Source organism: Poecilia formosa, unplaced genomic scaffold, assembly GCF_000485575.1.
Source record: "Poecilia formosa unplaced genomic scaffold, Poecilia_formosa-5.1.2 Scaffold84, whole genome shotgun sequence".
Lineage (NCBI taxonomy): Eukaryota > Metazoa > Chordata > Actinopteri > Cyprinodontiformes > Poeciliidae > Poecilia > Poecilia formosa.
This window is the reverse complement of record NW_006800023.1, coordinates 514695-539285: the sequence shown is the minus strand read 5'-3', so window position 1 is coordinate 539285 and position 24591 is coordinate 514695. Positions and strand designations below refer to the sequence as shown.

At 38.9% G+C, this 24591-nt stretch overlaps 2 protein-coding genes across 6 annotated transcripts; both read left to right on the top strand.

Annotated features, from left to right (window-relative positions):
• The first annotated feature begins 431 nt into the window (after positions 1-431).
• tas2r201.1 (taste receptor, type 2, member 201, tandem duplicate 1) lies at positions 432-4479 on the top strand. The gene is made up of 3 exons (XM_016673880.1): positions 432-667; positions 773-1167; positions 4381-4479. The coding sequence occupies exons 1-3, from the start codon at positions 457-459 to the stop codon at positions 4477-4479; spliced, it is 705 nt and encodes a 234-aa protein (XP_016529366.1). The 5' UTR covers positions 432-456.
• Positions 2124-23222, top strand: kansl1l (KAT8 regulatory NSL complex subunit 1-like). Of its 5 annotated transcripts, none has more exons than XM_007557110.2 (16): positions 2124-2393; positions 4457-5558; positions 9627-9771; positions 10491-10643; positions 11611-11708; positions 14695-14869; positions 15071-15194; positions 15901-16032; positions 18670-18816; positions 19303-19403; positions 20074-20192; positions 20387-20444; positions 20525-20637; positions 20764-20884; positions 21795-22038; positions 22296-23222. In XM_007557110.2, the coding sequence occupies exons 2-15, from the start codon at positions 4507-4509 to the stop codon at positions 22011-22013; spliced, it is 2757 nt and encodes a 918-aa protein (XP_007557172.1). In that variant the 5' UTR covers positions 2124-2393; positions 4457-4506; the 3' UTR covers positions 22014-22038; positions 22296-23222. The 5 variants fall into 5 exon arrangements, with proteins under 5 accessions (XP_007557172.1, XP_007557171.1, XP_016529390.1 ...); XM_007557109.2 differs by having other exon boundaries at positions 9624-9771; XM_016673904.1 differs by having other exon boundaries at positions 9621-9771.
• Positions 23223-24591: the final 1369 nt, after the last annotated feature.

Genomic DNA, 24591 nt, shown 5'->3' with positions numbered 1-24591 from the left:
CATTTGTCTATACATGACATACAGAGAAGTGAAACATCAAGGATGAGAACAATGATGCGTATATAGTGATGAACACATTCAAGACGACCTTTTTCACAGGTAATTTCAAACTGATGAGAATAATTTTCATAATCCGTTTGCATAATATGTAAATATGTTCAAATTGTTCCATTGCACATCTGATGTCATTGTCTAGTCGATAAGAGCGGGTCTCTTCACAGAGAAGACAGGAAAACCTACACATAAAAATAGAAGAAACACATCACCAAAGAGAAGAACTACCTAACCTGGGCCCTGGTCAATGGGCCTGTCGGCGTAATCAACTTCATAATTAATGCATTTTACATCTTCTGCATCGTGTGTCCGCACTGCAGAGAAAGGATCAAGCAACCTCTGAAGATACTTCTGGGCTCTTTGGTTGTCAGCACCATTGTTTATTTATTAACAGTTTTTAAGATGTTTTTATCTGAGAAAACTGCTGACAGGATCACTGAAGTATACCTTGTGATCGCACTTGGCTGTTTGTCCAGCAGCGTTTCCTCCTCTGTCTGGCTGAACTTCTTCTATTACACTCAGATTGTTCCTGCACATAGAGCCATCTTCATCTGGTTTAAGAAGAACATCAAACCAATCATCTTCTGCATTTTGCTTTTAGAAAACATTTATGGTTGACTGGATTTAGTCTTGGTCATTATGGCTCCCTATTCTACTGGATCTGAACTCAACATGACTTCTCCGGTGAAACAGGCACCCGTCTCCATACTGGTGGAAGAGTTGCTGAACCAGACTGTGGATATATATGCTATTATGGTTATCATAAAGAAGGGTCATTTTTATCTCTCTTTTGTTGTGATGATGACATCTAGTTGTATCACTGTAGTCTATCTAGGAATGCACATTCGGCGTAGGGTTATAAATGGACAGTCCCTTTCCAGTGCTCGGCTCAGTAGCCAGTTGAGAGTCACCATCACTGGCGTCATTCAGGGTCTCCTGTATTTTTCCTATGCTGTCTGGCACGAGTACATTTTTACGTCTCAGCAAAATCTGTCTGCTTTCATAAGTTCTTATGTACGATCAACAGTGGTCAGTTTCTACATGTTGGGCACCACATTTAACCTGGGAGCGGGTCAGTCTGTGTTCAGGCAGCAGATATGTGGAGCAGAGCAGGTCGGTGGTTTAACAGCTGGCAGCAGAAATAAAATATACATGACCTGCAGAAAAATTGGATATTTATGCCTGTTTTTTTTTTCTCTGCAAAAATATTTTATTGCTTAATGTACTTTTAGTTATTTTTATTTTCTTCATTATCTTCATTTAAGTAAAAAAAAAACCCCTGCTACTTTGTGGTATGTGTCTAAGCAATTACTACTGTACAGAAATATTCCACTCTATTATCTATTTTATTTCCTGTGGTTCAGATGTCCGAATGGAAAAAAAAAATAAAAAAAAAAAAATATATATATATAGTGAAAATAAACACAATCAATATAAATATAAATCAATATAAATTTCATTTAACAAAATCTTTTTTGTAAGTTTAATGATGTTTTTTGCCTTTTGACAACAGTGTACTTTAATGGTACACAAGAGAGAGAGAGAGAGGAAAAAAAGCTTATTTTCTTAAACATCATTTATTTCATAAAAATGTAAAATATTTAATATCTCCAAGTTGATTGTTGCTTTGAGGCAACATTTTTTTGAAACACCCCATTTTCTTTAATATTTACAAGTTAACAAGATTGTATGGAACCCCATATTAATCTGGGATCAATAACGTATTTTTGAATTTAATTTAATTTGTACAGTTGCTACTGCTACCACTAACAATAGCACAGGTAATACATAAATATTAATATTCACTGGCATTTGGTGCTGACCCATTTCTCTTTACAAATATTTTAAGCGTGAAATAAGCAGCCAATCTATGACCAATTTGAAATATGTTATATTAACAACGTGTGCTCTTTCGTTTTCGCGCTGCCTTTGTCCTTGAAATATTTTATTAAGAGCCATTTGAAGAGAAACGATATTTTCAGAGAATGAGATGAGTCGCAGGGAGTAGTGACAGCTCCGAGCTTTCGAACAGACCGTGAAGGCAGCAGGGGTCTGGCTCAGCCCCTCGTCGATCAGATCCTAGAATCTTGCCTCTGTCTGCAGTTGGCTTGAGGAGATCTGGGGAGCGGATGCTAGCAGGAGGGAGCAGGATGGGACAAATCTCCTCAAGGGAAAAACGTATTGTTTTCATAGTTTATATTTAATAACAGTGCGAGTCAGAACCTCGATCTTCGTCAATATACGCCACCCAGGCTGCTGTGTTTTGATTCTCAAACGCTCGAAAATCTTCAGCTCTAGATCTCTAACCCTGAAACATACGATGTCCGATGAGCGGTCAGGTGAGTAGCTGGACACAGACTTTAGGGAGTGTTCATATGTTTAGGGAGTGCTCATATGTTTCGCAATGCATGGCTCTGCCGGGGCAGTTACGCGTTTATTTATTGGTAAAACTACAGTAAAGCTCAGTTTTGACTTGTTCTGGAGTTGAAAGGCACCCCTCTAACGTTTAGTTTTCATAAGTTAGACCGTCAGTTTAGCCGTTTGGGTTAAAGTTTAAGTAGCTTAAAGGAAAAGTTAGATTTACTGACGAGTCCGTTAAAAATAGTAAAACAGTTACCCGCTGAATGAAACAGTGCAGAAAAGGCTGGTGGGTAATTCGGGTTTTCTTAGGGTGTCTTGAAATAACTGTTTCTTTAACCGTTAACCACCGTTGACGAATTTTATTGCAGTTTATTTACGTTGTACTTGGTTACCATTGGATCGTTGGCAGGGGCGTGCAGAGACTTAAAGGGGCAGATGCTTAAAGTAAAAAAAAAAAAAAAGGAGTGGGAGGGGGGGGGTCAATGAGAACAACGTTTTAAAAGACACACATAACACAGGAAATGTATTTATTATTGTAATTCAGTTCCAGATTAAACTTATACATTGATGTTTGCTATATTTCAAGTGTTTATTTCTGTTCATTTTGATGATTATGGTTCACACATAATAATAATAATAATAATAATAATAATAATAAAAAATTCAGAATGTTAGAACATTGTATCAGACCATTAATACAAAAGTCTTACGTCATGTTCATGCTACGGGTCTGCAACTGTGGCTCCTTATATCTTCCACAATGACTCTCATACTTTTGGCTTAAAATAAAAAGAAACCGATTTACTGACATGTTTCTAAATACAAATATAATAAAAATGCAATTTTAGCAATTTTTCATGGTTTTTTTTTTTCATGGAATAATTGCATTAGATTTCCACAAATGAATGGCACTAAAAGTACCATTAGTATTTTTAGAACAGTTTTATCTTGTCATTAGGTTGGAAACTATGCAATTTTGTTTTTCTTCATTTTCCACAAATAACAATATGCCATATAATAAAAATATACCCATCTCTCTTTTTGCAAAAAAGATTTACGTTATTTATTTTAAAGCCTAACTCTAGGCTTTAAAATGTACCGGCTAAATATTGATAGATTACAAGTTGTGGCTCAAATAAGACTTTGTTAAACTGCAATGAGGGCAAAAATGAGTCTTTGAAATTTGAAGGTTGCACACCCCTGGTCTGCACAGCAATGACTTGACAGCCGACCAGAAGACGGTCATCACAAGTTCACTGTTAAGGAAACTGGTAATTTACTGAGTGCTGTAGCCAGGGAGATTTAGGGACGTTGAGTAGGAGGAAAAAAGTGTAGAAGTGAAAGGTGCAAAAGCAGCAAGGACAGCCACAACAATTAGAGGATTGTAAGTCAAAAAGCCTTTTCAACAGTTTCACAAGTTGTGGACAGTGGCGGGAGCCAGAGCTTCAAGAACTGCCACAAACAGACATATGGAGGACATTTTCTGCAGCTGCCACATTCCTAGTGTGAAGCAACAGATGTAAAAAAACCGCTTTATTCCCTGTTTGCGTATATGAAAAGGTTCACCCGTCTCTAATGCTGTCAGGCGTCACTGTCCTCATGCTTTCAGTGCGTCTATTAAGTTGTCATGGTTGCTAGACAATGTACCGGCTATCTAGCCGGTAGCAGTCCTATTGATGTAAAAAGGGGCACCACTCTAGACAGAGGTGGTCTGTCCACAGAGAAGCTCAGTTTTAGAGTAAATATGAATACCAGGAAGCATGAGGTTTTTTTTGTACCTACACATACACTTAAATTATGTATCTTTATTTTAACTTTTTACGTTAATATAATCTTACACTTAAATCAGGACATTAAAAATTAAAATACATATATTATTTTTTAAAAATGACAAAAATAAAACATTATTTATTTATTTATTTATTTTTGTTTTTGCTACTCGCGTCCCTTCGTGTGTTTTCTCAGTGGTACAGTCTGACTGTCGTTGAAATACAAATGTGTTTATCATTTGAGGTTAACGAAGCGCACTGCTCTGTGTCAGATCCTTCAGGGCGCGCCCCGTGAAGCCTCCCGCCTGGCTCTGAGAGGGGAATGGCCCCGGCCCTGACCAAGATCCTGAAAAATGACCACGGCATCCACCTCTCCTCTCCTCCCGCCTCTGTCGCCGTGGACTCGGATGCGAGCGCCATCCTGTGCACCGTAGAGCTCGAGCCTCACCTGAGACCGGCAGATGACGGCGACCTGCAGAAAATCAGCTTGAACCTTTGCTCACTCGGCTACCTGGACCCCGTAGACCCCCCAGCGAACCCCAGTCCTTTCGCGTGCGGCCCTGCGTGTCATGGTCAGGGTGAGATGGTGGCCCGGCCTGCTCCCGGTTTACTCGTCAGCTTGCCCTGCTTCAGTAAATGCCAGAGGGAATCTCGTCAAGTGGCCACAGTCTTTCCAGGTGCAACGGACATGTTTCTAATCCCTCTTCCAGAGCACAATAGCCAGGAGGCCTTGCTCCTGCACGGACAAAGCGTTCAGCCTGAATGCGGGCCAGATGGTGGTGATGTGCTCCACTCCTCTCTCATTTTTCCCAGTGTTTGTCCCTCCTATTCCCATGGCGAGCAAGCCTCTCAGAATCTCACTTCCATGTATGCGACCCAGCCCAAGATGATGTATGAGGAATTAGAGAAGCTCTGTCCTCCTCCTACTGCGGCTCTAAGGCAGTTCGGGACTGGCTTTGTGAACCCCGAGCGGCTGGAATCTAGAAATCCGCTGGAGAACGCAGCGAAGGAGCAGCTCTCCCGCCACGCGGAGCTTCAAGGTCGAGCCTGCAGGCTGCAAAGGAGACTTCAAGCCCTGCTGGGCGAGCACGCTTTGAAGCACTGCAGTCAGCAGCTGGAGGGCCTGAAGAAGCACTTCCAGCTCGAAGATGTTCCTCCTGACGGTCTGGACTCTGCCACGCCGCCACAAAGCTGCAGCAACCCCTGTTTTCCCTGGGAAGAGTCGATCGCAGCCTCGGCTTTTTTCGCCGAGGTGGCGGATTTCTGCGAGTCCAACCAGATGGTTCTCAGAGGCCTGCAGGAAGCCCTGGACTCGGAGGCCACAGGCAGCAGCAGCTCTGACGATGAGTTAGAGGAAGACATGCTTTCGCCTTTGTGAGTATCATCAAGTTGGTAATCTTGTCAGTTTGCTATTTATATTATCCTGCTGTCTAGATTGGCTTTGAGCGACTCTAACAACCCAGTGAATTGCAATTCACTGGGAAGGATAAAAAATATGCATACGGCATGAATTATGTAAAAACCTCACTGATATTTGGTTCAGTGTTCCTTAGTAAATCATAGAGAAACTTTTTGCAGTCATTGACGAGGTCTTGGTTTCCTGGCACTGCCTCAGCTTTTAAGCATGTTCCTTTTATTTTCAGTAGGGTCAAAGAAGCCTGAAGGCTGGCCTGCTCTATCTGGGCTAAAGCTAATTGTGTTCAATTGTGTTCCAGCTTTTCATTTTTTTGTACCTTTTATGAATAGAAAACTTTCTATTCAATAAATGTACTGTTTTTATATATGTTTAATGCTCGTTTTTAATTCACAAAGATGGTCTGCTTCTAATCCTTCCAACTGGAGAGAAGATAAAACAGTTTTACCACTGGCGTATGACAACTTCTGATCTGCAATGTGTCGAAAAGCATGGACTTTAAAGGGGAGGACTTTCCAGAGAAAGAATGCACCCCTTTAATGTAAGCTCTAGTGTGTGTTTGTGTACAAAGGGCCACTGTGAGTATCTTGCTTGTGCAGCTGGTCCGTGCAGCTAAATAAACCAGCTCGGTCTCCTAGACGCTGGAAATCCTTTGAAGCATAAAATTAGATCATTTCAGTGTCAGATGTGAAGTTAACTACTCATGCTGAAGAACACTCGGAGTGCAGAGGATTTGGCTGCAGGAATTGGAGCCCATGTTGTCAGTTCAGACCTATGTGGAAAGTTCACATAGGTGTTGTCTCGCTTTATTTCAGGGGATGGAAGGCAACCCGTAAGAAAAACTAAAAAAAAAAAAAAAAAAAAAAAAAAACGTTAAGTGGGGTCTGAATGGTGAATTTCTGAAACGAACAGATTTTCATGTTGTACTAGTATTAGCTTTGGGATTTTGTGAATCCCCAGTTGCTGCTTGCATGTTTAACTTGGCCTTCAGAGACATTCACGCTCTGGCTGTCATAAGTACATGTTTTGTGCTCTCTGCTGTGGTGGGTGTTCTGACGTTCTTTCTTTTTTTTTCTCAGCTAAGCGCTCACACGTAGTTGTTTCTTTCCATGCGGCAGTCATAACAGATCCGTCTGACGAGCCAGCTCCCTCTCTACCCGCAGGCTAGGAAATAAACACGGGCTTGCCAGCGAGCCAGCAGCGTCCCACCCAGACTCTGCCATCATGTCTCAGCTCTTCACTGTTTCTAGTTGACAATGTGCGTCTCAGTGTTTGCTTTGAACGCCGGAGGTGCCGTCCTTATTTAGTCCCTGCATCCTCTACATCCTGACAGAGGCAGGTTGATTTAAAAACTTTGCTGAGCAGAATTATGCTTTTCAGGTAGTTCAGATTCACTTTCTTGGTCCACATCAGAGTTCGATTGTGCTCTCACACCTCCCCAAACAAACCAGATTTTCTAGACAAACAAACTAGAGTTTGATCAAAGTGGACTAAACAGGACTGATATGTCTGAACCTTTACATTGTCAGTGAGGAAATTTCATGACGTCACTCTTGTAGTTCGTGAACCAAGAACTTTTTTCTTGACGTTGTTACCACAGTCCAGCCTTGTTTATCACAGTTACAAATGCTTTTCTTAATGCTTTTCATTGTAATTTTCTGTTTTTATTATATAAAGCACCTTGAACCCCCTCGCTGCTGAAATGTGCTGTACAAATAAACTTGATTGATTGATTATTACTCTGACTTGAAATATGGGCAGATTTAGGAAAATAGATGTTTTCTTTGACCCATGACCCATCTGCCTTATTTGAACGCCATGTGTTCTTGTCTTTCCCCTTGTAGAGAGCAGCTCAGTGAAATGGGCCTCTGTTCTGTGCCTTGTCATATTTTTACCCCAGGGAAAAAGAAAGCCATGGATTGAGACCATGAGCTAAACAAATTATATTAGACAGGCGCTGATGAGGGTTTTGTGGCTTTTCTCCAATCTCCAGTTTTGTGGTAAACTTTGATTTACTGATACTGACTTGAGCTGATTTCTGTTTCTCTTTTGGAACTTTAATAGTAGAAGACATATGAACAGTTTAAAAAAAAAAAAAGATGTTTTCTTGGCATTGTGCATGAGCGGGCAACAATTATTTCAATCAGGAGCAAGAGTGACATCACTTCCTCCTCTGTGCTAAAACAGTGCTGAAAAGCAGGGTTTTATGGGTTTGACATTTGTACCTGTCATTAGCATCTGATATTGGTGTTTGCACAGCCAGCATTCCTAAAACATGGCTAACACAATGCGTGCATTCCCTGGAGAATGTAGATCCTTATGTAAACTCTGGAATTTCCACAAGACACGGCCTGAGGGCAACAGCAGCTGCTCTGGCGAATGCTTTTACAGGACACTTTGATCAAACGGGAAACTTGATCGCTCTAGCTCCTAATGTAAAGGAATTGGCAAACTTGAGAAGTCACAAAAAAAAAATATATAGTTTTTGCAAGTGGAAACCAATATATTCATATTTGTGTGTTGGGTTGTGGGTTTGTGTTTCTTGTCCAGATTCGAAGTGTCAACCAGTTCCTTTTCCCCACAGTTTTTCCTGGTATGGAGCAGTTCCCTGTGATTTAACTCTAAACCTCCACTTTACGAATTTTATAGCTTGGTCCTTCTCTAAGTGGTTTGCTTGTTTCTTGTGAGGAAATGGATCATTACAGTCCGTTCAAAAAAAATGTGGAAATACTTAACTCTCTGCATTCACAGTGTGGGAACAGTTGAAGCACTGATGGGATGCAGCTTTAAAAGTGTAATTGGTTAAGTTTTGCATTTGTAGCTGGAGCTTGTTTACTCAGTTTGTTAGTTACAGTGCCTTACAGAACTGTTCATACTCCTTGAACTCATGTTTTGACATGTTTCAACCATAAACTTCACCTTATTTTTGTTGGTCTCTTTTGATCGACCTACACAAAGTGGTGTGTAAAAATGGAGAGAGAGAAAAAAAATCCTCTTCATTTTATCTAGCTTTACACATCTGGAGACAGAAAGTATTACATTATTTTCTTAACAAGAGAGTCTTTGGAAAAAGTGTGAAAAAATTAAAGAGTTCTCAATACTGTTTTAACAGATTACATATTCTATGTGGTCAGAAGATTCTTTGACAATATTTAAGTTTGATTGCATCACTTCCTTTGCATGAGTCAAGACAGTCAAATGAGGTAAAGCCTCTTGTTTCAGCTCGGGGTTCTCACTTTAGCTGCGAGAACCAGGAGCGTTCTCACTCTGACTTGTATTCACAGGATGTCAGCTGATATTTTACTTGGTTTCATTAACTTTGTGATAAATACACAGTTTGGGGAACATTCCCGGAAAGATGATCAAAAAAGTCATTCCTCCTTTGTTCACTCCCCTTCTCCTCCAGCCAGCGCTTGGCAAAAAATTCCTGGAATTTCCTCATTATGCTGGTGGAAAGCGAAAAAGGGCAAGCCAAGACTGGGCATTGTCTGTGTTTGGGAAGGGGCAATTAGCCTCTTAACAAACAGACTTCACTGAAGCACACTGACAGGGTGGCTTTCACTGATATTTTCTTTTCTGTATGACTTAATCTTGTCTTTAGGTATTTAATTAAATTGAATTTAACTGGGGAGTGTGCAGTCTATAGCTTTATGCCAGGAATCCTAACCTTTCCCTCTGGATCAGAGTGTTTGAAGTGGGGGAGTCCCTGCAAGCCAAGGTCCAAGAGCACTGCCATGGCAACTGCTGTGGTACTGAACTCAGCCTCACAAAGCACACACAAACACAGACACACACACACACACACACGCACACACACACACACACACACACACACACACTTGCTTTGCTCCTATTGTAACCTTTTACACACAGTCAGTTTTATTACACACACTTTGTTCATTCCGAGTGCGGCCTTTAAAATAATCGCTTCCTGTCAGGTCGCCTGCTTGTTTTCACAAAGGTGAAGCTGACACATTGGGAAATGAGATTAAAACAACCATCTATCTCTCACCTTGTGCCGGCAGCAGCAGCAGCAGCAGCAGTGAGATGCAGTGGCTGGAAGAACGAGCGGAGCTGAGCAGCAGATGGATCTGGCTGCAGCTCCGTATGTCCGAACTGGACGGGAGAATAGAGCAACTGGTGGAGCTGCACAAGCACATACGCTCCACCAAGGTATGATGGATGTTAGAGATGCGCAGAGAAATCAGCTGGTGGATGGAATAGGGTGGTAGTCAGCTTGATCAACCCCAACCAGCGATGAACTCAAAAGTTTGACCTTTATCCAAAAACCTAAACCAAAACTCTTTGGGTGTGAATGCAGCTCCTAACGGAAAAACACTGACAGGTAGTTATGTTTTGGACCAGTAAAGTGTTTAAAACTGAAGCTTAGAGATTGAAAAAACTATATTGAGGCTGTACTCAGTATACCCATGTCTGTGGGTCAGTCAGTCTACAGGAAAGCGAGAGCGTGAGACTTTGAGTAGCTAATAGGAAGGTCAACATGTTACAACAAAAGTTTTCTTTTTTTTAATCCTTTTCATTTTGGTTTTATTTAAAAAATGTAAATTTAGCTTTACAGCAATATGACGCCTCTCCTTTTTTGTTATTGGTGTCCCTGGAGGCAGGGGTTAAAAAAACAAAAAACAAACACCATTTATATCATGCTCTTATGTCCTCTAGTATTATTATTTGAGAAAATTCTGAATTAAATCACACTCAGCAGGTCGAGTCTTTTCTAAAACCTAAAAACAGAAATCGACCACACAATTCTGATTGTTGCGTCCACGTGCTGTGGATTTGTAGAACATTTTTTATTTAAATCAGTAAGTAAAACATAGGATACCATACAAGATCTGTCTTTTTGCATCTGTGCTCTTTTGTGTGCGCTTTAGGGCCGGGTGGTTCTTGCGCAATCCCAGCCGCTGACCGACAGGCAGATTCAGCAGACCCTGATGAGAGAAATGGCCGGCCTCTCCTGCACGGCCTCAGACGCCGACGCGGAGCCCTGCAGTCCCACGCGCCTCCTGTACAACATCGAGAGACAGGTACGGTGGCTGAGCTCTTTCTTGACTGGAACGTTGTGTTCCGGTGTCAGCCTGTGAGGATTTGACTCATCACTTACACAGTGCTCGCTGTTCGACCCATGTGCTGTTATGGTAAATTAGTAGCTGCAGGTGGAGGGAATAAATTGCTTCTGCTTGATGATGTCAGGTGGTTCTAATTATCCCAGGAGGGAGGAAGAGCGTGTTAATTGTTGTAGCGGCTGAGGCAGATGTAGAATTGCATATTAATATAACACGGTATGCATTCCCAGTCTTAATGGACTTTGAAGTTGAGTGTAATCTTGATGTTGAATGTTCACTAAAGTGAAATAGATCCATACTTATGGACACATCCCAGAGGAGCATCATTTTTGGGTGATTTCTTAGTATTTTCTGTTTTGTATTTCCTTTTGAATTAAACCTGCAGGAGGTAACTTTTATAAATAATATATGTATTTTAACATATTTGTTAAATATTTCACTATGTCATGACAGAGAAAGATAAAATGTGAATAAATGAAGCTTGCATATTTACAGAAATGCACCACTTGGTCAGAAATAACCAATCAGAGCCAGGAGGCGGGTCTTACCACTGTCAATCACCCTACTGTACATGCTGCTCTCAACCTCCCCCTTGCTCTCTGCTATGCTGCATCTCCTTCCCTGCAGAGTTACCTGCTGTGAGTGCTCAGACTAGTTGAGCTCATTTTTTTTCACAGATTATCAGTCTCATGTTATATTGTCATGACATAGTGAACGTTTTAAAGAAAAATGTAAAAAAAAAACAAAAAACAACACACTTTTATAAAAGCTACCTTCTGCAGCTTTGATAGTCTTATGGCAGCACAGGCTTTAATGTCAGCGGTTTCTATTGATATGAAGTACGATACAGGTTTGCAAGCAGTTGGCTGAAGCTCTGCTTTCATTTTGTTTCTGGGTTAACTTGATTTCTGTGTTTCCTTCTCTGCAGAGTGCCCAGCTCAGCCAGATTGTAAACAGTCTGATGCTTCCCCTGAGTTTTTCACCTCTCTCTAAACAGTCTTCAAAGGAAAGGGGAACCTTCACAAGGTGTGTAGAATTCCTGTTCTTATTTGGGCTGCTCCTCAGTTGCAGTTAATGGATACCCTATTCTTCAGATCACCTTGTAAACACTTTGAGAAAATCTGCCTGACCATTGTCTGTTTTGACAGCTGCATATTCATCCTGCTTCAGCCTCATGCTATGGGTGGAGGTTAGAGTTTGGGTGGAGTTTGTTACCACAGCTCTGCTGCATATTTTTGGTTATATTTGAGATTATGTCTTAGGTTACAGTGGTTGCTCTGTCGCATTTCAACATGACATGTTAATCAACCAACAAAGGCTTCATTTGAGAGACATTATTCAGATTTAACTTTTTTTTCTTTTCTTTTTTTGGTTTTGTTTTTAAACCCCAGACCACCCAGATTATTCTTGAGTCTGTTGGAGCTTTGATTTTTACAGAGGAGGCCTTACAGCCAAAAAATGTTGCACACATTTTGAAAATGAATGTTTAAAATTTATCAATAGATGACTTGAAGGTCAAAGATGACCTTCAAGTCATTTGCAAGTCTTTGGATATAGTTTGGTGACAAATAGGAAGAAAAAAAAATACAAGACAGAAGTTATGTGTTTTGCTGGCAACAATTAGAGCCGTGGAAGTTATGTCACACTGTTACAGCGGTATAACGTCTCAGGAGAAAAGTTCAGAGCGCAACATGAAAACAACAAACAGCTACAGTAGAAACTGGAAAGAATACAGAATGTTGCTTTTTTTGCCTTTCATGTTAGAACTTTCTATCTGTCTGACATGGAGAATAAAGGACTTTAAAAGTTGGAAAACAGCGAGACGAAATATAGTCCTGTACTTGAAAATCTGTTTACCGTCTAGAAAATAAAAGAAATGCCACAGTTAGCTTCAGATGCTAATTACACTAAAAGCACTAATTGCAAATTCTTTTGTCTCTAGTTTTTGCGCACATAATGTAACGTCACTTCAGCTCATGAATAATTTTTGTTTTGCAGCAGAAAGGTTCATTAATTTAAATTATGTTATGGGATGTGATGGCATGTTTGATTGCTTTGCTGCCCTTTTACGGCACAGTGTTGACAGCAGAATTTTTTTTTTTTTCAAGCTTGAGGTCTGTTGTGCCCCAGATGTCCCCTTCATTGTCTCAGCTCTTGTGCTGACAACAATTAAAATACAGCCATAAAAAGATGACTCGGGCTTATTATTTAGTCTTATAAATATAAATACAATTAGGTTTACATTAAAGATCACAGCAACACTAACTGTTTCAGTAAAGGCATTCTAGATGAAAACAAAAAATCTCTGTATGTGCAATTATTCAATATAGTTATGGGTATTAGAACCCAACCTAATTAAAGCATTTCTATTGAAACACTTTAGCTGACTTTACTCACCAGGACATAAATTTAAAAGGACATTAGGTAAATATCACCATGAGTGGTGAAACACATGATGTATCGCAACTTAACATTCACATCTACTTAGAGGAAAACTGAAATTCAGAAGCAGATGGTTGATAAACTTATTCTGGACAATTCTTTTTATTTTTTTTTTTTACATTTTAGGATTTCTCTGACTTTTGTGTGAACTTCCAGGCCCGTCCCTTCCTTGAACAAAAACCAGCTGTGCGGTTTTCCACTTGTGAATGATCTTTCTCGCTGTGTAGGAATGTAGGCCAGGCTGTTTGGAAATGGCATTAGAAAACTAACCTAATGGTGACCAAGAGCTACAAAATATGACCGCTCTGCTTAATGCGTTACTATACGCCCTATTGTTTCAGATTGTTAAACCGTGAAAGCTTTTGGTTTTCTAAAAATATTGACCTGTTCATGATTAGTTAATCATTGCCAAAGATCAAAATCCACAAATTAACTGCCTGTTGACTGGGTTGCCAAAATAATAATCAAAAAAAGTATAACATTTTAAGATAAAATGTTTGAAGAATCAAATATGAGTTGTCATTATTATTAAAACCTTAGAAGTGGACAAGTGTGTTCTTTCTTTTTACTTTGTATTCACAAACAGCTACTCAAAAGCCAACACTGCACAGCTGCTCAATCAGCATTAATAATTACAGAGGCAACTCCAGCACATACACAGATCCAACATGCCTGACATAAAGCTGTGGCAAGCAGCAGTGGAAACAGAAGGTAAGGCACCATGTGGCTGCACAGTCAGGATTTCAAGTCTTAATCTAATGTTGCAGATCAAACAGTTTTAATCACTGAGTCTTAAATCTATTGTCATTTGCTGACGCCTGCATGCTTGCGGTGGTGCTATAATTCCCAGCTCAGTAGTTTTTCTGACTTGGCTGAGGGAAATATTTTAAATGTCAGTTCTGTGCTGCTTTTCTGTTATTTAATGGGCCATAACTTTGGGTAAGAAAAGCAGTGAAACATTTTTCTTTTTCTCCAGCCCGACATGAATAATGTCTTCTGCCTCTTTTACCTCTCATTCTCCGTAAAGATGAAAAGTATGTGTTATTTGAATGCTCAGAATTGTTATTATTTTTTATTTTATAATCATGAGCCATAATAAATATGCAACAGTGGCAATACTTTTTATTCGTTAGGGATAATCACATGTTGCAGATCAAAGATTTCAGTCAGTAAGTTTTAGGTGTACAGTAATCTTCCAGTACTTATTTAAAGACTTGCTTTAAATTCTTTTAGGGAAATAGGCAAAATGTTTATTTTCTGATGTTCTAATATTTATTATCCAGCTTATGACTTTTTATAATCGGAGCAGCCAAACAGCTTTGTCTAGTCTGACTGCATGGTTGCCTTTTTTATACCTCATTGTGAGTGAAAATAAAAGCCTTGTGTTGATGTTTATTAATTGTAAAGTAACAAGAGGATATATATATATATATATATATATATATATATACACTCGTTATTACCAGTGATACACTTCTATTCTGACAGCAGCTTGAAAAAAATGGCCTGTTTTAGTGCATGAGTCACAACTGTGGCATCTTCATGATCTCATCTGATCTCATTCCCGCAGTACTCCTGGAGGAGATGATGTTTTTCTAACTGGGAGTGCTAAGGGAAGGAGGCTGAAAGGCAGAAGGCTCTTCAGAGTCGATGCATCGTGTGTGTGCGCCCGGACCCGGCCCATGGTCTCTTGCCACAAACGCAGATTGTTCTCTGTCACCTCTTGCTACACCACCAGTTCACCGGTATGCCCAATGCAGGCTCCTCTTTCTCTTGGTCTGTCCTGCTGCAGATGTACCGTACGCATATGCATCCTTCTAGTATCTGTCTTCATGTTAGTAAATGTGACAGCTAATTACTTATGTGGAAAAACTGTACTCTATCTACTTGCTAACAGAATGAGGTAAAATCTGTTTTTCCCTCCTTTTGTTTTATTTTTGTTCCAGAAATCAAGAAAGCCCGTATCTACTCACTTCCCCACGTGTAACTCTTGTGATTCTGTTTGTTTGTGCTCAAAACCTGGCTGCAGCTGCAGGTCGAGACTTCACCCTTTGGTGCCTCTTTCCTCTGGTAAGACTTCCAATTAAGATTGTTTTTTCCCCCCCCCATATGGAAATAATTCAGAATTGTATTCATTTTACCATTCACCTGTTCTATAAGGTTACCTTTAAGATGTAAAATCGTAATTTCTGTGAAGTATGTACCACTTTTGATGCGCCCCATTTTACATCAGTTTGCTCGACCGTCTTGGTAGCAAAGTTCAGTGTTCTATGTGTAGTACTTAAAGAGTTTCTATAGATCTGGTATTATATATTGGTTGAATGACTCGATTATTTGGAAATCTGGAGCCAATCCAAGCATTCTGCATTCTTACATGACAGAAATTAGGTTAGGCAATGTCATTATTGAACCATAGTGGTGGAATGTTTCACTGTACAGTAGCTGAGATCACATGACCTTTGTCACAGTGTCAGATCCATCTGAAGGTAATGCTTAGGTGTTGTTTACCTAAACCTGCATGTCTTCCAACACTGAAAAGTAATACAAACGTTGCAACAGTATGATTTAGACTTGTTTGATATCTCATACAATGTAGCACATTTTGATCATGGTGTGCCTCGTCTTTTTAAAGTTGTAGCCTATTCAAAAAATAGCTAATTTTTTTTCTTGGTCTATTGAGAATTGTAAGTGATCAAATATATTTGGTTCCTGTGACTGTATTATTATTATTATTATTTTTTACCAAGTTCTTAAAGATTGTATTCTCTCCTCTCAGGCGTTACTACAAGCCATCATTTTCAGCAATTCAAAGCCAGAGAAGAATGGGTTCAGAGACCTTTAATTATCAATTCTAGACTGTCCAACCCACCAAACTATGGGCGAGTCAGCTCCACACCAAGGCACAAGAGTAAGGTCCTTCTGAAGGAACTGTGTTCACATCACAGTTTGTTCCCCGTTTTATCTGTTGACTCAAAAATATTTTATTCTGTTTTACTATGACACTGAGAGAAAAAAACAAACAACCCCCCCCTCCAATTTTGTTTAAAATGACAACGTGATCAGGACAAACTATTACCTAAAATCTACTGTACAGACATCAAGTACAGACATCAGGTATCTAAAGAATTACCGGCCTTGCCACACTTATTTGCACCTGTAACAACTCTTACAAAATAAATAATGAGCTGACTGGCTGCTGTAAAGATGAGCAGATGTGCTTGTTATCACTGTTTTCTTGCTTTCACAATGTTTGCTTCGAAAGACCAATTTGCAGCCGTTATTGCTTTAAATAAAAATAACCTCACAAGTCAACAAATTGCTGTCAATTTGTTGACAGCAATTTACGAATTGATGATAATAATAATAATAATAATAATAATAGTAATAGTAATAATAGTAATTAATAATAATTTGGGAGTATACAAAACAAATCTATCTTGTATTGAGAAATATTGTAAATTCAGCCAAATCATACATACTTGATTACAGCAGTATTGACTTACTGCTGTCGGATTTGATCCTTGTTCTACAACACTGCAGTTAAGAGAATAGAAGTAGAGAGAGTACAAAAAAAAAAGAAGCCGACAATGGAAGACTGGTTATTATGTCCTCCACCTTTCTAAATCTACAGACTTTAGACTTTAAACTTGTTACACTTCCTGAAAAAGTGTAAAGAACCACAATAGTCCATGCTTGAACCAATAAATGAAAACTAGCTTGAACTAGCTTTACTGCATAACTCTGAGTCAATCCTTTAGTGGGTGTTAGTGCATCTTTACCCACAGTGAGATTAATTTTTTTTTTTTTTTTTTTTTACACTGATGACTTTATGACAAGACGAACAGCAAATAAGCCACTTTTTTTCTTTTATTAGAAATACTTGAAGTTCTGACTGGATTCCAATACAGTCCAATTCTGGGATTGTGGGTTACTATAGATTCTGCCACAAACACTGGCTCAGATGAACTGGGCAACAGAGTTGCTCAGAGAACATAACAATAGAATGTTGGAAGAGAAAATTTCCCAGATTTGAACTCCTTTAGGAGATTATGGTCAAATTCTCAAAAGTCAAGTGGGAGGAGCAGAAACCGACATCCAGCAGTAACAAGACAAGAATGGATCAGTGTCAGTCAAGAATCAAATAAAAAGTTGAGGCAGAGCATGCCAGGGGAAATTACAGAAGTACAGGAGAACAACAGTGAGCCGTGTGGATCTTCTTACTGCGCTAAAAATAACTTTATAAACTTATGTTTATTGTAAAGTTGAGGTACTTAAATTCCTGTGCATATGCCACAGTATTGTCATGCCTGCCTAAATAATGAATATGACCTAACAGTAATAACTTGATATTTAAACTTGGACCTGCCTCAACTCCAGCCTTGTTTTCATTCATGTCAGATGTCCCACTGGACCTGCATGAAATTGTGTGACATATCACATATCATATCATATGTTCGAATATGTCTATGTGCTTCTGTAGTTTCTATAAATTAGGATTTTATTTCTGCTTTTACTTCCTAAGATCACCACGGGATTTTAATATCGCCACGGTTGGTTTTAGTGTATCGTGGGGCAGTAAAGACAGGACAAAACGGAGGTGAAAGAGTGCAACTAGTAGGCACAAAGGAACCTGATTGAATATACAGTAGCTTAAAACGTCACATGCTCATGGATGATTTCATGTCGGTTTTAATGATCCTATTCTCTTTAGTCAATAGCAGCGGAAGGCAGTCTGTCAATGGTAAATTACCCAAAATTACAGCCCAACATAAATATACTGTTATCATTGAAGCTGAAATTGAATAGAACCATTTGAAACTTCCGATCAATTCCTGCAGCTCATTATGGACTAATGCTTTAGAAAATCCTGACTAAATACATATGGATGCATAGAGTGAAATTATCAAAGATAGGGACTAACTTCACTGCAATTTGCATGTAGAGTTGGACTAGAACCACGTTAATGAAAAATCACAGTGAAATTAGTTTATTTTTTAAAGAAAAGTTTCACTCTAAGAGTAGGAGATTGATGCAAAACAATTTAGAATGGATCATGTAGTTTGCATGCCATCCATTAATACACCATCTTGGCATCTAAAACCGCAAAGCCAAAGAAATATCTTAAGGAGCCCAAACAAAGATTATTAAACTGTTAAGAAGACATTCACATTCTTAAGCCATTATCACTCTATGAGCTCAAACAATTATCTTGTTATCACAAGACAACAACTTCTATTTTCCAGAGATAATTTTCTAATTATCTCAGAGATAACAACTTAAAAGTATTTATGGCTCTTTTGTTCCAGCTGAGGGCTTCTGAAATTTTCTCTGTCAGTTGAAAAAAAAAAAAAAAAAAAAGTAAATCCTTACACAATCGCTATAGTGGGGGTAAATGTAGGTAACATGAAAATCTAGTGTTGTGATCAGAAAAAAATGAATCTAAAAACTGATTTGTTGCCGGTCTAAAAAATGTATTAGAAGAGCAGCATGAAAACCACAGTACACATTACAGACTCTAATTTATGCCATGTGTGCGCACTTCTAGGTAGGAAATGCAAGCAGCATGTGCGCCGTCAGAAAAGGGGAGTTTTGACTGTGTCACCAATCAGGTCGCCAGGATCTGCTTGGAGTCAGCGCAGACGATCCAATAAGAGGAAAAGGAAGAGAGGACGGCGCTGCAGGCTGACTAAAGGTGGGTTTCAGTATGTCTTCCATTGCTTACTCTGTAACTGGATGAACTGAAAAAGTTCCCACAGTAAGATAAAGTTTGGTCTTGCTGTATTTAAACCACAATGTATAACATAATTTAAGGCTTTGCAGTTTTAAAAGTGAAACAAGAATTACTCCCACTGAAACAAAAACTATTTAAAATAATATACTGATTTCTCAAGTTTTAAACGTTTGATCTTGCCTGTAACAAATACAATTTAGTGAAATATCTAACAGTTTTCTGTCACTTCTAAGTCAGAAAAGGAGGATTTTTTTTTTGTTTGAAAAATGTGTTCAAATTTGTGACATGAAATTAGCTCATGGCTATACATTGTTGATCATTTAGCATCTACAGTACTTGGTTATATTTTTTTACCACATTTTTTAAGTTGTGAGCTACACTGCTATCTGCAGCTATGTCCTTGATATAGTCTCACTTTCAGAGTGTGTGTTATATGTTTGTTTCTAGATGATCAGGATGTCTTGTACCAGCTGTGTGATCTTGGAGACAGTTCAAATGACATGCTGGAGGAGAACTATGGGCAGTTCACGCTCAGCCGGGGCTCACGGGTAACATACTCAGTATCATTCAATTGTGTGTCAACCTGTATGTAAGTATGTGACAAAAGTCTTAACTATTGGCTACCAACAAGTGCTAGGAAAGCAAAATTCATACTTAAGTTTCTTCTTGAATGCAACAAATCTTTTCTTTCTTTTTTTTGTTAAACCTATCAAAGAAAATTACAACTGAAGTGAAAGACAAGAAGAAGCACAAAGTCAATAACTTCATTATCAGTATCAAAGCAACTGTTCTTTATTTAATGCCCCTCTTCCTCATTTCAGGAAGAGTCCAAACACTCATTTTTTTTTTTTTACCCCTGAAGGTCCTGGTTTTTATTATGCAGCAAGTCAATTATAGAGATTTTTTTCCATATTGCTGCCTAAATGCCATGTTATTTGTGGTTGCGGCATACTTATGCTTCTAATTCTGCTGCTGCTGATTCATATCTGCAGGACGTGGTGGATACAGTTCATTGAATGGGACTTTCCGATGAATAATTGGCCTGTTTTCGAAAACATGCAGGTTTATGTCAGATGAAATAACTGCAAATGTCGTGCGGGACGTTGTTATCTTCACACACAAAAGATCGAACAAATAGAAATGCTAACCCACTGTAATATGTAAACATTAGTAAATGTTAACTCTGCTTATGCAATAACATATTCTGCTTCATTTTAGGGCTTCCTTCGCAAACACCACAGAGGCCGAGTGTACAACATCGATGACATTGTCATTCCCGTCATTCCTCCTCTTTCTAAAGTGGAAAAACTGCAGTACAAAGATATCCTGACGCCGAGGTAAACAACCCGAGTGCTGTCCAAGGAGTTTAAAACAAGTTCAGTTTAAACGTAGTGCTCATTTTACTGATCGTATTGACTTGAATTGGCTGAAGAGACACACGTAAGTTTCTTTTTCCACCGTTCAGAAAATGTAGAAATAAGACGATCTTATAAATTATAACAGTAATGAACCGTCTCTACTTTTTATTTAGGTGGCGGGTGGTCGACATCCAGGGTTTGACTCCTAAAATGGGAGAGGAGAACCAGAAGGTAAAGTTCAGTCTTCCTGGCGTAAACATGCTAATGTTATTCTTGATTTCACCGTTCAGTGTGTTCTGTGTCGTGTGCAGATTGAGGATCTCTGTGACGAAGTCTTTGCTCGGAGGCACCAGGCTCTGGAGCAGAAGGAGAAACGCCGCTGGACTTCCTGGGAAAAGAGGAAGTGCTGGAGACGTTCGACAAGGTGGCTGCACACAAACGGACTCGCTTGAAAATCTTTATGTAAAAACAATCCGCGTGAAAGCCGAGCGTAGAGAAATGTTCTTCTTGTGGATGGCTTACGTTTTTCTTCTCTCTCTCTCCTCTTCAGATCTGGCAGCAGGCTATCGAGCAGCGGGGGCGGGATGTGCACATCAGGAGACGAGAGCTCAGTGGAGTGGGGTTGTGCTCAGCTGGATTCTGATGAGCAGCCGCGGGTGGAGGAGTGGCTGGTACGATCTTAAGCTTCTGGTCCTGAAACGACGATGATTCTTCAACGAAAATGGAGAATATAACAGTATTCCACAGAGAAAGGACAAATCTCAAATTGTATATTCAGGTTTTTTTGGGGGGGTTTTGTCAGTGGTTGAGACAAATTCTTGTTTCCTTTCTGCCACTAATGTGTATTTGTTTTTGTCCTTACAGTTAAATTGCTTGTTATGCCCTTTATTCATTCCAGGATTCATCAGTGAGCAGAGCAAACCTGTGCCGCTGTCGGACGAACAAATTGCTGTTATTTTGAATAAGGCTGCAGTCAGTTTGTTTTTAAACTCCTCATTTTCTTTTTAATGCTCAACATTACTTGAAATGTGTTTTCTATAATATCCATATCAATGATAAGATGTTATTTACCCTTTGGCTCAGGACAGGAATATAAATCAGCAGTAATGAGTCTAATATCCTCAGCCTTTTCCAGACAGGCTTAGGCAAGCTGTGAAGCCTCGATGGCTTCTTGAGCGTCTCCGCAGATACTTGTCTCCACTTGTTTCCCCTGATCCTGCTTTGATTGTAGGACTCTCTTCTCCTTTGCTGTGATTGGAGAGGAAACAAGCTGCTACTTATCCAGGCTTTTCTAATCAACTTTCTCATCACCACAGCTCTGCCTCATGCACTTCAGCACCCAAACAAACCACGATTAACGCTGAAACCCCCGAGCTTCACCGAAACCAAGCAGACGTCAAAGAGTGCATTAAGTGAAAGGACTGGTCTGGAGAAAGCATTTAGCGGATTTGTTTTATAGCTGAAAGAAACGACAGTGTCTCACACTCGATTTATTGCGTTTGATAAATCGTACGGAAACGATTTGTGGTTGTCGGCAAACAGACAAAAAAACCCACATTATTTGCTCTGTGTTTCCTGCAGCCTCAGGCACCTTGGGAGTCCCGAGTCTTTCCTCTGGATGAGCGTGAGGAAGCGACTCTGCTATCTGATGAAGTGAAAATCCCATCTGGGTGGACAGAATCCAGCTGCCTTTCCTTCTCTTCAAAGCCTTCCAACTCCCAACTGTCCCCAACTCAGTCAGCCTGCACTACGCTGCCCCCTTGTGGACAGATCAAGAGCTGCGCATCCAGCGGTAGCTGAGTTTATGGTGATGACATCTTTATAGGTAAGTAAGGTGACATTTTTAATTATTATACATTTGTAGTTAAATATAAAACTTACAGTTTGATTGTTTACAGATATTTCTGCTGTACGGTATTTTACTTTACAGCTATGTTGTAATTGGTGCTAGATAATGTCATTCAAGTCTATAAAAAAAAGTAATTTCATAGAACAGCTGAAACATAGAATTAATTATGGAGAAACAACACACACACGGTTTTTAACCAGTTCACTTTTTAAGTATTTCCTTTTTTTCCCCAGCTCTCCTTACATCAGGGACCACAAGCCAAAACAAGTCCACAGGAAACCTTTGCAGGGATACTGGACACAGTCAATGCTAATTTTTCATTCAGTGTATTGATCTGAGTACTTTGATGCGAATGTCATTTTGTATTGTGAGATGTGCCACAGCAGTTTTAACTGACATCTGCGGCTCTTGCTGCAGTTTTGGGTTTTAATGTAAATGTGGGAGCTGTCTGTGTTGTGATGTAGAGCAGCAGTTTACAGTTGTCACACGCTATTTATTCTCAAAGATGTCTCTTAAAAATGTACAGATTTAAAGACCCAAGTAGATCCATTTATTTATATAATCTGATTGTTTGATTGTTTTTACATGGTTTTTTTTTATTTTCATATGTGCTGTAATTCTTGCAAAAGTTTTTTTTTTATTTTTATGAAAACAGTAAATATTGATAATAGTAAACATTGTGGGTTTAATGTTTTATTACATGATTCGTGTGCTTGTTTCTTTTCTGGTTCTCAGAGGTTGCTCATACATTTTAAGCACAACAGATGCATTTTGTTTGAATAATAAAACAATCTCATTATTGTTATTGACGACCTGGAACAGTATGGAATTTGACTTGAGCAGTTTGCAGGTTTTAATATGGGAAAAAGAAGACGGAGTATGGAAAAAACATGCATACTTATTTCCTGGCAACTGTCTATTTGTGAAACATCTGCTTTTCTAAAAATAAGTTGCTTCAATCAGCTTACTTTTATGTTGATTGATGATTGAAGATGCATATTGATCATTCATCTGTTCATTATTTAATCCATCAGCTAATTCGTCCATATGACTGTTGACCATGTCTGACCATTCTTCCACCAACCCATCGGCATCTCAGTAATCTGAAAATATGTGACTGAACAAGTGCAGTATGTACATTAAAAAAATCTGCAAACATTCTGCAGTGATTAGATTCAAATATCCCTTATTCATTGTGCTATACCTAAAAAGGTCTGATCTTATTTTTCATGTTTTTGTATGAAGTATGCTACCACCATTTAAAATATGTTTTAATTTATTGCATAAAAGCTAATAGTTGCATCAAATACTGTGAGTTCATGTAGTGTTAAGATATAACTAACATGTATCAAAGTCACTGCTCTTTGGGCCACAGTTGGAGAGAAGCAGCTTGTGCTTCAGTCTTGAATGCATAATGCCCACTTATAATTTCCTTGACAACCAATGAGAGGCCAGATGTGCAGATGGCTGAGGTCACCCCTCTAACTTAAATTAATTTATGTGTCTAACTTCATACCAAGGACTTGGTACATGACCTTTGATGTCATAAACTCAGTTTCATCTAAGTATTTTTTTTAGTAATGCAGACATGGCTGATTCCTGGTGTGTGCATGTGAATCTGGTCAAATGTCAAGGGCAACTATTTATTTTCATTAATGATGTTCCATTTGAAGTTTATAGTGATCTGAGAATGTGCTTTAAATACACTTATCAAGTCTGCACATTTTACAGTTTAATTGATCCTTCAAATCTCCCTGTGAAGGATTCGTAGTTTCATTTAGTTCTAGTGCTAACTTGTGTTAGGAGTTATGACGGACAGAGCAGGTCTTGTGATGAAAGGTTAAAAAGACCAAGGTTTTACATCTTAAGTTCATCTCGTCTCTAGCTGCATCTGTAAAACAAATCACCTAATTAGTCTCAAATAAAAGGCAAAGAATCACTGCTGGCCACAAGAGGGGCCTATTGCTTCTCAAATAAGAGGCAAAACAAAATGAATCTAATAACATTAAAGGTTAAGTAAGGTTACACTTTAATCTTACTGGACATATTTAGCTTTTTTGACTTAACTAAAAACACGCAAGTAACTGTGTTAAGGATTTAACATTTAATAATAGGTTTTAAAATAGACTCAGTCTGCTTTTATTATTTTTATGTATTTTTATAGTTACACACTAGAGGGCGTCCTTCTATCAAAGTTTGAAAAAAATAGCTTACCATTTGCCATGGACTTGCATCACATCAGAAAGTCAAGATATTTTTTGATGGGCCTCTAAGTCACCATATTTATAGTAAAAACAGTGCAGCAGAATAGTTTTGGATTACTTTGTCAAAATAACAATATTAAAAAGCAATAAAGAAAGAACTGTCAATAAAATGTCTCCTTTCATTATTTTTTAACGGTGCACTAAATGCATTACTTTACTGTTTTGATCTTATATAGGGTTCAATTAAGGAATATTTTTCAAAATTAAAAAAATAAATTTATTTATTTATTGTCATGTGCCGTTTGATTTGCTATATTTTGTCAGT

Coding starts and splice junctions, on each gene's coding strand:
- kansl1l (XM_016673904.1), top strand. CDS start 4,507: ATGGCCCCGGCCCTGACCAAGATCCTGAAAAATGACCACGGCATCCAC. Junction 20,193..20,386: donor AAAGATATCCTGACGCCGAG/GTAAACAACCCG, acceptor CTTTTTATTTAG/GTGGCGGGTGGTCGACATCC. Junction 20,445..20,524: donor TGGGAGAGGAGAACCAGAAG/GTAAAGTTCAGT, acceptor TGTCGTGTGCAG/ATTGAGGATCTCTGTGACGA.
- tas2r201.1 (XM_016673880.1), top strand. CDS start 457: ATGTTTTTATCTGAGAAAACTGCTGACAGGATCACTGAAGTATACCTT. Junction 668..772: donor GCTTTTAGAAAACATTTATG/GTTGACTGGATT, acceptor TACTGGTGGAAG/AGTTGCTGAACCAGACTGTG. Junction 1,168..4,380: donor AGATATGTGGAGCAGAGCAG/GTCGGTGGTTTA, acceptor GTGTTTTCTCAG/TGGTACAGTCTGACTGTCGT.